The sequence below is a fragment of the Brachycentrus maculatus genome, unplaced genomic scaffold, assembly GCF_059751285.1.
Source record: "Brachycentrus maculatus isolate JH-2025_06_01 unplaced genomic scaffold, ASM5975128v1 h1tg000258l, whole genome shotgun sequence".
NCBI classification, from domain to species: domain Eukaryota; kingdom Metazoa; phylum Arthropoda; class Insecta; order Trichoptera; family Brachycentridae; genus Brachycentrus; species Brachycentrus maculatus.
In genome coordinates this window covers 1,314,537-1,329,175 of record NW_028281009.1, presented here as the reverse complement: position 1 = coordinate 1,329,175, position 14,639 = coordinate 1,314,537, and the positions used below count along the sequence as shown (strand labels likewise).

General features: G+C 35.8%; 2 protein-coding genes across 2 annotated transcripts; both read left to right on the top strand.

The window, feature by feature from the left end:
* The first annotated feature begins 24 nt into the window (after nt 1-24).
* LOC148305969 (G patch domain and ankyrin repeat-containing protein 1 homolog) lies at nt 25-1,253 on the top strand. Its single transcript, XM_088265896.1, has one exon. It carries the CDS (start codon nt 174-176, stop codon nt 1,194-1,196), a length of 1,023 nt encoding a protein of 340 aa, XP_088122022.1. The 5' UTR covers nt 25-173; the 3' UTR covers nt 1,197-1,253.
* Nucleotides 1,254-2,807: 1,554 nt separating this feature from the next.
* Nucleotides 2,808-14,324, top strand: bsf (bicoid stability factor). The gene is made up of 11 exons (XM_088265865.1): nt 2,808-3,035; nt 5,756-5,943; nt 6,953-7,151; nt 7,627-7,945; nt 8,457-9,890; nt 10,234-10,401; nt 10,959-11,003; nt 11,134-11,450; nt 12,060-12,883; nt 13,208-13,724; nt 14,024-14,324. The coding sequence occupies exons 1-10, from the start codon at nt 2,902-2,904 to the stop codon at nt 13,669-13,671; spliced, it is 4,092 nt and encodes a 1,363-aa protein (XP_088121991.1). The 5' UTR covers nt 2,808-2,901; the 3' UTR covers nt 13,672-13,724; nt 14,024-14,324.
* Nucleotides 14,325-14,639: the final 315 nt, after the last annotated feature.

The window sequence follows — 14,639 nt, the reverse complement described above, 5'->3', positions numbered from 1 at the left end:
ACATACATTTCTATGGAATATAAATGTCACGACTGCTTTTGTATCTTGTACGTCAATTTATATTAGTTAGCTGTGTCTATTTGCATGTGAAATGTAATTTTTTTGACAAATTGAAAGTATAATTAACATTTATAAAGATACATCGCACATGTTTTCTGTGTCGTAAACTGAAAATGAATTTACATCGGAACTGGGTAGCTTTATCTACTGTAGACATCCAATGGAAACAATTTGTCCGTGAAAACGAGAGTTCTACGTCTTTCACGTTCATTGAATCTAAAAATAATAAATGTAACGTTGTCGAAACGAATTTAAATGGAGATGAAGCAAAAGACTTTTATTTAGACGTTATTTCAAGCTCTACAGCTCAACCGCAAACAAAACACCGCCAAAGTGCCACAAAAAGTTTACTGAAGGTATCAAATCGTAGCAGCTCCAGAAATCAAGATTCTAGTCTACAGGAGCCAACCACGAAGCTTATTTGTACATTTTTAACAGCTGCTCAAAACAATGATGTCAAAAAGTTAGAAGAAATCTTCTTAAAGTGTCCCAAAATATTGAATTGTACCGACGACTTTGGGTGGACGGCTCTGATGTGTGCCTCTAGATCAGGAGCAATACTAAGCGTAAAACGTTTATTGGATTGGAAAGCAGATACTAACCACAAAGATAGAACAAACAAAAGCGCCTTAAGTGTAGCAAAATCACAAGAAATTGTTGAAAATATATCGAAGTATAATAATGTTACTGCAACTGATAATGATGACCACGAAATAATTCAAGACGTTTTATGCAACATTTGTAAAATAAATGTGAAGTCGAGCGCATTAAAAAAACATAATTGCTCCACGTTACATGTATTTCATAGTGGTAAAAGAAAAAATCGCACTTGTTATGGGATACCTGAAAGCAATAAAGGTTATCAGTTATTACTCAGAACAGGTTGGGATAGGGAAAGAGGATTGGGACCAGATGGAAAGGGAACGAAGTTTCCTATTAAAACCGTATTAAAAGTTGATCGCCACGGAATTGGATCAAGAAAAGAAATTCCCAAAGTAACACATTTCTCTGCCAGAGACCTAAGTGCTATTTCACATAGAATGGAACGACGGAGGACACTAAACAAACGACAAAGGGACAAAGAAGACAACAGAAAAAGAAACTGGGAAAGAGATATGCGCCTTGAACTGTCTTAATTTTTTTTCTAATGCATATTAAACACACAAAAAATGTTATTATTCTTTAACGAAATAAAGTTTCTAACAAATTTGTAAAATGTATTTTATTTTTGTCACAAGAGTTTATTGAATTTATCAGTTATCTTAAAATACATTCTTTTCCAAAAGGCATATTGCTTTCCTTAAATTGTTTTGTTAAAAACATTTTCTAGTATAAATATTGATAATTACAACATTTTGAGTATGTCCAAGTACTTGTTAACAAATCTGGATTATCTCCAAAGAATCTGCTTAATAATGGCATTCATCATCCCACCATAGGTGGCTATAGTGAACTCGAGCATATTGTGTTATGAGTTTGATCAATATATCTAGAAATTTCAAGAATTCGGGTAGTTTGGTTGTCAACCAACTCGTGAATGTTACACGCGTGTAAAGTGATTATTTTAAACCAGCCTATGACAGTCGTAAGCCCTGTAAATGCCCAGACTTCCATGTTCATTCTTCTTCGTTTATGTTGAGATGTCAAAAAAAATATTGATAATAGTTAAATATAATAAATATTGATATAAAAAATTGTATGTAAGGTTAAATTTTTTTACGAAATTTGACATCAGTCTTATAAATTTAAAAAAAAACTGTTTATGGGCACGCTACATGTAGATTTTGAAAAGGGCACCTACTTTTTGCCTAAAAATGTTTCTGTGCGGTGTCGTTTTCCCGTTTAATTTTGCATCAGAATCAAAAAGTTTACACATTTTCAAAGCCAATATTTTTAATATCGAAAATCAATATTCATCACGTACCTAATTATAATTTATGTCAAGGGATTCTTCTTATTTCCTGAGTTATTTTTTTATTTGCACTTTTTATAGTTAATTTTAAAACATCAGTATCTGTTAGTGGAGTTAGTTTTATAAGTAATGAAAGTTTGATTTGCGAGTTATTTTACGTTTACATTTACAAATGTATACAAGTCATTTTAAGAAATTTATATATTAATTTATATACAAGATGGAAATATCTGATAGGAAGTTCGTGTTGGTTGTCATACGGGCACCCACAGAACATGTAATCCAGGTCCTTTTCTTCAAGACGACATTCACATGAGGCAGTATCCCGGACATGTATTCTAACAAGTGAGAACCCCGACAGAAGTAGCTTATCCGTATACTGCATATTGATGGGTAGAGGCATCCCAATATTCCTGCCATGCTTGTAATAGCCTTTTTTACAATAACGAGTAGGTCGTCGATACTTACTTAGTTTATTTATATTTACTGGGTCCTCGCTAAAGACGGCTTCCTTTTACAGGGAATCAACCTTTTCTTTTCTCATATGCCGCAGTGGCTCAGAATTGAGGAAACAGTCATTTCCGTGATCAAGGGGACCCCTAAAATAAGAGAAATCGAGGGTCAATGCAGCATTCATCTCCGGGGTATAGGAAAGGAGATTTTAATTTCTTTAGGACACTCAGAGAAGCCGACAGAATTAGGAACTAGTAAGTAAAAAAATATTAAAGATTATTTTCTTTGTTTGGGTACCTATCTAGAAAGCACTGGTTAAGAATTTCTTATTTAAAAAGGCACATCATTTTTATGGTTCCATTCGCAATACGCAACTTGCCCATCTGCCGTCTTTTTCATTTCTATGAGCCGGTTCGTCCTGTGCGGCTGCCCTTGCGTAATCTTTAATTTTTAGGTTACATCAATAAAATCGTAATATGTCGACAATATTGCGTACGGGTAAATTTATAAGATGTTTTGCCAGTGCTGCCCGTTCTGTAGTGAACACTCCAAAGGGCTACGACAACAATTTACTGCAAAGCATGCGCTCCTTGACTTTTGGATACTCACAGTAAGTATTCAAAAATACAGTTCCTAGTTTATTCTATTATTGATTCCTTGCATTCTGCTGATTACTTAGATGCTTAAGCAATTCATTGTTTAATGATAATGAGTTAATACATATCAATATAAAATGTACGCAATTTTTAATTCAACTTTTGTTTAGTAAGTTGTACCAAGGAGTTTACAATGCACGTATTTATTATTGTCTATTCGGCTACCATTCTGGAGATCCCGGGTTCGATTCCCAGGGAGGGTCAAATAAATATAAGTAGTTTTTTCACTCCAATATTTAATCAATATTACCCTGGATTGGTACCTGAAGTAGAGGGCTGATCACATTTCCTTCATGTGTCATCGATCAAGATAACGCTGTGTTTATATAATGTAGTGCCCTATGCACAATTGGGGTGCGGATAAGGGTTAAAAGAAGAAGAAGATTCGGTAGACATAGCAAGTGTTTTTGCCTAGAATTTTCACTCATGAATAACATGAAATTATAGTAACTTTAAACATAAAGAGTAAATCCACTCACGAGTAGGCATAGGCTATGAAACTTATAAAGTTGAAGCCTGAGTAGGGACATGATAAACGGTGTTGCATAAGCCGTAGCTAGATTTCAGAGTCACTTGGACGTTAGGTAATTTAAAAAAAAAAAAGATTCGGTAGACAACTATTTTATATTGAATTGATCGCCCCTCCATCATCTGACTACCGATATCATATAAAAGACTTGTTAAGCCGGGTACTCATCTTGGAAAGTAAAACTGTCTTGTTGATAGTGCCCTTGAGTCTAATCCACATGGACGAAAAAGGCAATCTTGCCAAAATATGTTTTACCAAAACTATATAAAATGGTTATATGATGCAATATCATCCAACTGACTAAATGTGTGAGCGGTCAAGATTCATCAACCTTTTAGAACTGTCAGGATTTATGAGTATTTGTACAAATTTAACTATAAAATCAGTTTTAGCAAATAAAAATCTATCAGCGGAAGCTAAACTGGCAGTACACAATGGAGTTCTGGTTCCAACCCTTATGTATGGGAGCGAAGCATGGAGTTGGCAAAAGAAGGATGAAAGCAGACTGAATGCAGTCGAAATGCGATCGCTCAGACGAATGTGTGGCAAAACGATGTTTGATAGATGTTCGAATGATGAAATAAGGAAAGAATGTAAGGCTGAGATAAGCATTATCGATAAAATTAAGAAAGGTGTGTTGAGATGGTTTGGACATGTGGAGCATATGTGTGAAGAAAGAACGGTTAAACAAATTTATGAGGCGAATGTAGTTGGAAAAAGAAGCAGAGGACGACCGAGGAAAACTTGGCACAATCAGGTATGTCAAATACTTGAAAGCGGCCAGGTCAGGAGTCGTAATAATCGTCGGGTATGTATGAGGAGATGCATGAATGTAGAAGAGGCAAAGAATGTTTGCAAAGACCGAGTGGTTTGGCGTTCGATTCTCTCTGCCTACCCCTGCGGGAAAGCGGCGTGATGGTTAGTTAGTTAGTTAGTTAGTTCAGTTTAAAGATATAACAAAGAAGTCTCGGAAAGTAGGATATAGAATAGGAAAGAACTCCTAAAGAAGGATATAGAATAGAATAGGAGAAGAAAAAGATCCTGGGTGAATAATAACCTTATTTGGCTAGGGTAAGTACTATATAAGGCTCACTGCGGCAATACTGCTATCTGTGTAGATCTATCGCAACAGTTCCCCGAGTAAAATCTCACCTTCCAGCAATAGGTCTTTGATAAACCTGGCTACTAAGTGAAGGGGGCCAGCCCCCTCATATACTCAGCATTTTTTTTCTTTATTTTAAATTCTTTTGCATTACATAACATAAATTCAAATACAAAAAAATATTAATAAAATATAAAAATGAATACAAAAAAAGATCCCACAAAGGCATGGCCTGTGTGTGGGTATACAATATAATTAAGTCATATTTTATTTATTGTTTCGGCATTAACTTTGTGGTAAGACATGTTACAATAATTAAAGAAAACACTTTGTTTTTTACCACTTGAGTTTAATTATAGACTACATGTTTCAGAAGCTAAACTTCCATCATTCAGGTCTGTATAATAACTAAAATATAAAATATAAAATTGTTCTATAAATAAGGATAGGGGGAAAGTAAGGGGAAGGGGTTAGTCAAGGAACGGAGTTTGAAAACAAAGGAAAAATTGAAAGCAATGGCGAAGAATTTTGAAACAATATATTATTTAATAAATTATTATTAGAATGTAGTCTATAATTAAACTCAAGTGGTAAAAAACAAAGTGTTTTCTTTAATTATTGTAATTAAGTCATAGTAAAGGGTATATAGGTTTTATAAGTAGAACTAGAATAATAGTGTTAATATAAAATACAAAAAATACTTGACTCTCAGAAAATAGTTTTTTTTTTAAATAAAATAAAAAACTTAATAACATAAAATAACATAAAATGAAAAAGTAAAAAAGCTAGCGAGCATGCACTACAAGAAAAAGGAGCTTAAATCTGTCTCTTCTAAAAATAATCTAAGCAAATTTTTAAATTTACACAAACTTAGGGAATTAACATCTAACAAATAGTCTTTGTGGAATAAGTTGAACGTAAGTTGAAAAATGAGAAATTGAAATTGAAAATGAAAAATTGGCTCGGTGTCTTCTGTTAATGAGTATTACACTCTCTTCGAGTATACAGTGGCAGCAAAAATAATTAAATATGCTATGATGAAGGACATGGAGCCACGGGATGGCCACTCAGCAGCAGGTGGAAAGCTTGGAGCCCCTACTGCAGCGCCTGGACGCTGATGTGCGCCGAGTAGGGCGCCTGTCCCGGCGCGACCTAGACGAGATGTTGGAGGAGGTGCGCCATCGCCACTCCGTCACCAGCTCACAGTCTCTACTCATAATACGCTGCTGCGGTAAAAATCACTCTCTTGTCATGATGAAGTCCGATGCTACCTCAAACGAATTTCAACAAATATTTTCTTATACACATGCTTTATAAAAATGAAAGCTTTAATTAACCATGCTATTAATTAAAAAAGAAAATTACTTTGCTATTTACAATTATGAGTGTTGTAATTTTTATATTATTTTTTGACATCTCATCAAAGATGAAGAAGACTATGGAAGTCTGGGCATTTATGGGGCTGACGACCGTCATGGGCTGGTTTAAGTTATCACTTTACACATGTGTAACATTCACCAATTTTACCCATTATTGACAACCACACTATTCAAATTCTTGGAAGTTCTATGTATATGATCCAATTTAGAAACCTTGTTCTTGATTCACTAGAACTTCACTAGAGACATCCATTGGTGAGATGTAAAGAAGCTTTTTACTAAGCAGAAACTCTTATATTAGTATGTAAGGTCCGAATCCACGATTATAATCACACACATGAATGCCCAGACTTCCATATTCTTCTTCATCTTTGATGAGATGTCAAAAAATAATATGAAAATAACTCCTGTAATTGGAGATAATCCAGATTTTGTGAACAAGTATTTGGATACACTCAAAATGTTGTAATTTTTCTTCTCAAATACTGGATTTAACCCCACAAACGAGTTATTAATATTTTTATTGATGTTTCATTATGGATAAATTTATTGTCATGAAAGTCGGGTCTACAGCTTGTCATCTGGTTTAAATATCACTTTATTCACTAGCAATCACCATTCTATCCATGATTGACCATATCTATGATTACCAAATTTTTAATTGAATTCTGTATTAAAAATTTAGATTTTTAGTCATGAGATAAGAAATGTGTATTTGATGTAGAAATCATTAATCAAATTCCAAGATATGTAAGAATTTGATTGTATCGTTATAACAAAAGCAAATTCAATCGCAAAAAGTATGCAAAAAATAGTTAACAATAAATGCCTCATTTTATGATATAAATTTGTATTTTTCAGGAAGTTTGGTACCCGAAGAACTACCTGAAGTACGCACTAAGCTGGTGGAGCAGATCTGGAAGACCTTAGTAGACCGCGGAGTCCCCATGGACATCTCGCACTACAACGCCTTACTAAGAGTTTATATTGAAAATGAACATGACTTTTCGCCAGTGGAATTTCTCAAAGAACTCGAAGAAAAAGGATTGGAACCAAACAGGTAATATACATTACCAACGAGAAATTTAAAATAAAAACAAAAGGTCGCAATCGCAAAACTAAGCTACAATGCTGTCACTTTTGTTAGTTTTAGACTTGAAAATACCACAGCCAAAACTTTCTATGGTGACATATGTTTTATAAAAATTTATAAACACAAACTTTTTTAACCACATTTTTTGTACTATTTTTCCAACCTGTTTCAACAAATAACTTGACTTCTTTGGGGTTGCGTAGCTAGTAAACCTAAAACAGATGTATTCGTAGCTAAGCGAGTAGGGGGATAAAAAGAACATTAATTACATAGATTAGGTTTGATATGAGAGAGGTTGACGCATGAAGGTTTTATTATTATTATTTCCAGGAATGGAGAAAATACTTAAATAATAAAAGGCTTTTACATAAATATTACTTAGTCAGGTGTATTTTTTTTATTTACTATGAACATGTATTATTCAGGTTTGTTTTGTCATCAGGGTGACCTACCAGCGGCTAATGTGGCGGCACTGCCAGCGGGGCGACGTAGAGGGAGCATCGCGCATTCTGGAGCGCATGCGGGCATTGCAACTACCCCTGAGCGGGGCCGTGCTGGACGCACTAGTGCTGGGCCACTCGCGGCTGGGGGATGCGCAAGGCGCCCGTGCCGTGCTGGGCGTCATGGCAGGCGCAGGGCTGCTGCCCTCGCCACGCACGTACGCGCTGCTGATGGCCGGCAGTGCGGCGCGTGGGGACATGGAGGCTGTGCGCGCCACCCTGCAGGAATGCCGCGAAAAGGAGATATATCTTTCAAACAAGGTAATCACACCCAATATACTTCGTAACTTACCTCCCTCTCAGCCTTTTTAGCTGCTAGGAAATGGAAAGGGAATAATAGGTACTAATTATAAGAGGAAAAGTAGCAATAGTCGGGCTCTGGGGGTTGAATACCTGTACTCCCACAGGCTTGAAAATTAAACTCTTCCTTTGCTATTTCTAATATTCTCATTTTCATCCATAAAATCAAATGTACTTTTCTCTCAGATGCAATAATCTAGAGTGCTGTACTTATCAAGCTGATATCATTTCGTTCTGATGTGGCGCCCCTTGCTCCATTAAGTGCGGATAGGGAAAGAATTTTCTTTTTTAAGTTTTGAGAAGTTGAGTGAACAATTCAGCTAGTTAAAACATTAAAACAATAAAAAAGTAATTAAACAGCCTGCTCTAATGAATTGTGTATGAACAGTGGAACAGTGGAACCGTATTATATTCATTTACCTGTTTCTTATTGTCATGTGTGTACTACATATATATTATTTTTCATTACTAGGATATGATGGATGTTATAGAAGAATGTGCAGTCGGGGGTCACGAAGAACACCTTGACTTCTTATTGGAGCAGACTCAGCGTTCAGCGGGATACAACCAGGACGCCATCAGTCTCATTCTGCGCTTGGTGACTCGTGGGCGGGAGCACTCGGCTCTCAAAGTGCTGCGTACCCTCACACCTTCCTCCAACCCCGTCGGAGATTCTGCCCCCGTTCACCAGGGGGCTTTCTTTGTCCGCCACCTCGCTCGCGTGGCTGCCCCGGACACCGTCATCTCTATCTGTCGTCAGCTGCAGACGGAGAATCTATCCCGTAAAGCCCTCTCTGTAGCTGCTGATTCAGCTCTACAAAGCGGAAAGCACCAACTCGCCGTCGCTCTGTTTCGCGCGCTTCACGAGGATGGCTTGCCCATTCGACAGCACTTCTTCTGGCCCATACTAATTGCCGCCGGTAAAAATGGCCATACTGAACTAATGGAAGTCGTCAAAATGATGATGGAAGACTTTAAAATTGGCGTTTCCTATGAAACATTGAGAGATTACATTATTCCTCATCTTAAAAATATGAGCCCTAGCCGTATCATGGACGCCCTTCGCGATGCCGGTGTCTCTCCTGGGTTGGCGAGCAGAACATTAATCGACTGCCTTTTGATTAAAAACAACATCAAGGAAGCGGCCAATATGGCTAGATTGTATGGAGGCAAATTAAACCTAACTATTTCTGGAAAAGCATTGTTAGATTGTCTTATTTCTAGCAAAGACATAGAAGCTTTTGCCACCATTGTGCATTTGGCATCTGCAGATCCGGTTCGCAGGAAAACGGAAGTTGCGTCTGGCGCAGAGGACAGGGAACTAGCGCAGGAACAGGAAACGCAGGAACAGGATAGTCAGAGTCTGGAGTATCGAGATTACGTAGGAAAACTATTATATCGCCTTTCTGGTATTGCTCGTGACAAAGTTTTCCCCCTTCTGCCAGCCGTATTTGAAAGTCTACAATCTAAAGGAATCGGAATCAATACAATTTGGGCTGAGAAAATCCAAGATAAGATCGGAGATAGTCTTACTTCTGAAATGTCACAATCCCTTTCCAACTTGACTTCTGAAGACTTGGTGCTCCTACCCGTGGACTCCCCGGCTCTCCCGCGACTACGGAGGAGTGTCGGAAGTCTGGAGAAGCTTATTGAGAATTACGAGGACAAAGGAACAGTCCATTTGGGGCTTAAAAAACAGCTTTTGATGGCGTACATCAGGGATAAACAGGGAGATAAGGTAGAAGAATGTTTGAAAAAAATGGAGGCCGAAAACTATGTTTTAACTCCAGGTGTACTTGCAGCTGTGATAGAATTCTACGCAAATGCTGATAATTTGGAAGAATGTGACAAATACTTGCAACAATTGTGTTCTAAACATCCCGAATTCAATTTGGATGGCACAAAAGTAAGTATGATTTTCGATGTAACAATTTTCATCTGTTTTAAATGGCATTTATACACCCCCTAGAATATAACATTATGACAATCCTCAGTTAACTATCGACACAATGCTGTACGGTGTGTATTATCTTTATCTACTTTAGAGCCAAAGAAGCAACCATCTAACTTTATTGATTACTCGGGTAGGATAATGCAAATGAGGCATTCATTTACTGACCAATCTGCCTCATGATCACGAAGGTGAAATGTAACCTGGTTATAACTATGTATGGCGATGACTGACCGTATTGATCATCTCATGCAATAGAGCAATACAGTTGATGTAACATGATATGCTTGTTTTGAAGGTGATGCGGTTAGTACTGGCGTACGTGCACAAGGGACAGGCAGATAGGGCCATGGACCTATTAAGGAAACAGAAATTTGTTACGGAAGAAATAAATAACAATTTCTTATATAATTCTCTTTGTTGGCAAGTACTCAACTTCCTCGCGGAACAAGCAGAACTCACTAAGGTAAAACACTCAGTTACTTATTTTTATCTTTGTACACATTTAAGCTTATGAGTTTACCTAATTATTGGTTTATATTACAACTCTGTATTTTTAAATTTACTATTGATTTTTGAAATTTTATTCATAACTTTATTTTCTTGATGTACCCAGAGTAAATGTATTTTCAAACAATGATTCATTATTTTTTAGACAATGCAGCAAAAATTTAAAAAATATTTTGAATCAGCAAATTGGGAAAAGAAAAATTTTATTGCCGCGTTTCAAATGATGTGTTGTAATAAATAACAAATTACAAAAGCGGCGAATAAAATTAATTACTTAAAATTTTAAAAATGATAATCTGAAATAGTTTAATTTTTTATTTTTTCACTTTTCTCAAATTCATTTAATATTTTGAAGATTTGCAACAACAAAAATGTCAGAGGAATTCTAAGTAATATTAATATTACCTTAAAAATAGTTTTTTTATTTTTTATTGTGGCAATATTTAAAGTATTTTTGGAAGAAATTAAAAAAATATATATATATGCCAACATTAAATATATATTTTTTTCCAGCTGAATGAAATGTTCAAATTACTGGTCGAAAAGGATATGGTTGAGGTAAGTTATCATTTCCTTATTATTTTTCATAAAAATAACAAAGTTCATTAAACATGATAATATATTTGCTTGAATATAGGTAAAAAACGCCATAATTGGTATATACGATAATATATTTGCTTGAATACAGGTAAACAACGCCATATTGGGACCACTGGTTAGGGTTCACTTAGAGATGGGCAATATGGACAAGGCCCTCGATGAGTTTGAGCAGCACTGCCGCGCGCACCGCTGCACGCCATGGAAGAGCGAGCTGACGCGACGTCTGATTGCCGCGGAGGACGCTGTCGGACTGCAGCGCCTCACGGACCTCAGCACCTCCGTGCACGGGGAGGTCAACAGCCTGTACGATCTGGTGTTTGGCTTTGTGGAGTGCGGCCGTCTGAGGCAGGCTCGTCGCATCCTCGAGACCCCTGGCATGAGAGTCAGGAACCAGCGCTTCAACAGGTACATATCATTTCTTAACCTGTTAACCGGGCGGGATATATAAATACAATATCGAGTACAGGTAGGACATGTGAATACTTCCTGTAAATATATGTTGCACCCTGGAATGGGCGGGACCTATATTTTCAAACAACAAAGGTAATTAGTCATTCATACATGTTTTGACATGAATTTTTTCTTTTATTTGTAATTTTGTGTTTTCCTTTGTGATTTATATATATATAAATAAACAAAAAAAATATGTATTTCACAGTTTTTATTTTATTTATTCAGCTTACTTTCATTCTTTATACATCTAATCACACGGTTTAAACCATTGTACAATTTTGTGTATATATTTTTTTCCCCAATGAAAATCTTATTCTTTACCTATTTCTAGTGGTATTATTATGAATATCACTAATTTTTAGTTTAAAAAAAAATTACCATTTGGTCACTGAAAATTTTGTACATATTATGTACATTATTTTCTTTTAATTTTTATCCGATTGCACTCTACATGCTTCTTCAATCTTATCTGGGTTTTTCTGAACCTTGAAAATGGCAAAATTAGGAATTACATATAGTAATTTTAATCAACAGACTTTCACTGTATTTGTTTTATTGCAGCGCTTGTGAACGCTATGGACAAGAGGGAAAGGTGGACTGTCTAGAGGGGCTACTGGAAGCCACTAAAGAATTATCTCACATTGACCGTTCCGAAGTGTTCCAACAGTTGCTACTCACATACACTCGGGAAGGCAATGTAGATAAGGCCATGGGACTCTGGACTCTCCTGCAAGAAGAGTCGGTGCAACCCACCGATAAGTTCCTTATTCATTTAGCCACATTCTTGAAATCCAACAATCTACAAGTCCCATTTGTAGTACCACACACTCAAGAAGATAAACCAATTCCCGCTCCGACGGAATCAAAAATAAAAAAAAGCGCAACAAGGAAACCAACAAATGACAATTTTGAGAATTTCGACAGCGCACTCAAGTCGAAAAAAATTGATCTCGCTTTAAAAATCAGCAAATCAAATGAAAATTTACCAAAGTCAAAGTTATCTCTTTTGATGGAAGAATTGATTCACAGTGACAGAATTAATGATGCCGTCGAAGTCTGTTTAAGTATTCTTAAAAATAAACAATTTCCGGAGCATAGTAAAATGAGGTATTTAATCAATAAATTGGCTTCCAAAGGTGATTTAGAAAACATTGAGAAGTTGGAACAATGCTTAACAGAGGAACAGATGAAAATTTTGTCATTCGGTAACAGAAAATGTAATGCTTATATAAGCAAGGGAAGTGAAGCTACCATCCAATACCTGGACTCTCTCAATGCTGAAATATCCGCCTGCAATTCAGAAACCGCCTTGGCTCAATTAGAAAAGTCCTTTCCCAGAGGCGGTGCTTTGGGATTCCTGAGTGATCCCATTGTTGAACCCAAATGTAAGTGCTCTTTTCTTGTATTTATTGACTCATTTTTCAAAATTTGCGCAGAATAAATATTTTGAATTTTCAAAATTAAAAAAAAGCTTTCCTTATAATAATTTTTGAAAAAACTAAGTAATACTATATGATATCCATTGAAAATGGTCCTGTAGTCAGTGTCGCGGTCCGTATTATTACTTGAGGCCTACAAAAATAGTATGAGATTTAAATATTTTTCTAAATACATAATAAGAACACAAGTATGTTTGTCCCTTTCTTAAAAAGAAAAATGTTGTTTCTTATCTACCAAATCCCATATATGTAATTATTTTTCTTATTCAGTTGTAGAATTAGCGGAGAGCTATGCCAAAAAAGGAATTTTATCCCCTTTGAACGTTCTTTGGATGCATTATATCCTCTGCGGGCAAGATGAAAAGGCTCAATCTATCTGGAACCAGCATATTTGTAAATTAGAACATGTCATGTTCAGACGAATCCTGGTTGAAGCGCGGCAAAATGAGAATGTAGAGCTCCTGAACAAGTTGATAGGATACTTGAAGACCTCAAAACTTATCAGTTATAAAGCATGCGGAGTGGTCTACTCCGGCATAATGGATATCTCCGTATCTACTGGGCGACATGCGGCCGCAATGGAGACACTGAAAGCCGGATTATCAGAAGGACTAACCTTGGAAGACTTCAACAAAACAGCATTAATAAAGACCAAAAATGCGATAGAATCTATGGGCGGACATTTCGAGTACACCATTCCTGCGGGGTCTGCCAAAGAGCATGAGATTCTATAATGAGACCAACTATTATGGTTACTTTAAGAAAGAAGTCTGATCTATTTTTAAAGGTAAGTGTAAAGGAATAAGATATACTACCTGACAGCCTTAATGATAATGGCAATTGATGCTTTCAGTGAGCAGTAAAAATTGATGCGGCACATCCATAGTATACTATTTAATTTCTTGCCATTTAATTTTGCAAACAGTTGACAGTTTCCACAGGAAAAATCTGATAGAATACTTTCTTAACCATGGGTGCATGTGTGTATAATTAATACAAATACATTTTTTAAACACAATTATTTTGTTTTCAAATGCACTCGTTATAGTGAGATATTAAAATGACGTTATTATCAATTCCTTTCAGATACCAATTCTGGCATCACTTTATTTTAAGAAACCCTTTGCATTTCACGGATGAAACAAAAAAATGTAAGGAGCAAGTTGTAAAATAAAATGTGGTTAAGAGGGAGTAGTTATTAAATACAAGTTATATACATAGTTAAATCTATATATGTATTAAGTTTTATATAGTATTATGTTAAAGTGAGTATGATTAAAATTAAATTTTATATTGTAAATTAGAAAATGTTTTTGTTTACTCCTGTGATAACTTTAAATATTTTATTTAGTTTAGTATGTGTAGCTTCAATAAAAGTGTGAATACCATGAAACTGTTCTTCTTTTCCCCCTCTCGTAAATTTTCTTTGTCTGTCTGATAAATAACTTTTTAAAAAATTAAACCTTTTAAATGCCGCAATCGTATTAGCATATGTCATGTTTACAGGCTCAAGAAACTGCCACAATACTTTTCTGTGTTTCTTTCAAGTGTTTTTAACAATCTCAATGTTGGGCATGTTCACAAAATCTACTAAGACAAGACATGCAAACATCTATAAAGATATTTCTCAGGATATTTATACACATTAGGATATCCTTCGACAAGCTTACCAGTAAAATGGAACTGAAAGACCACAACGAGA

Coding starts and splice junctions, on each gene's coding strand:
- LOC148305969 (XM_088265896.1), top strand. CDS start 174: ATGAATTTACATCGGAACTGGGTAGCTTTATCTACTGTAGACATCCAA.
- bsf (XM_088265865.1), top strand. CDS start 2,902: ATGTCGACAATATTGCGTACGGGTAAATTTATAAGATGTTTTGCCAGT. Junction 5,944..6,952: donor ACTCATAATACGCTGCTGCG/GTAAAAATCACT, acceptor TGTATTTTTCAG/GAAGTTTGGTACCCGAAGAA. Junction 10,402..10,958: donor AACAAGCAGAACTCACTAAG/GTAAAACACTCA, acceptor ATTTTTTTCCAG/CTGAATGAAATGTTCAAATT.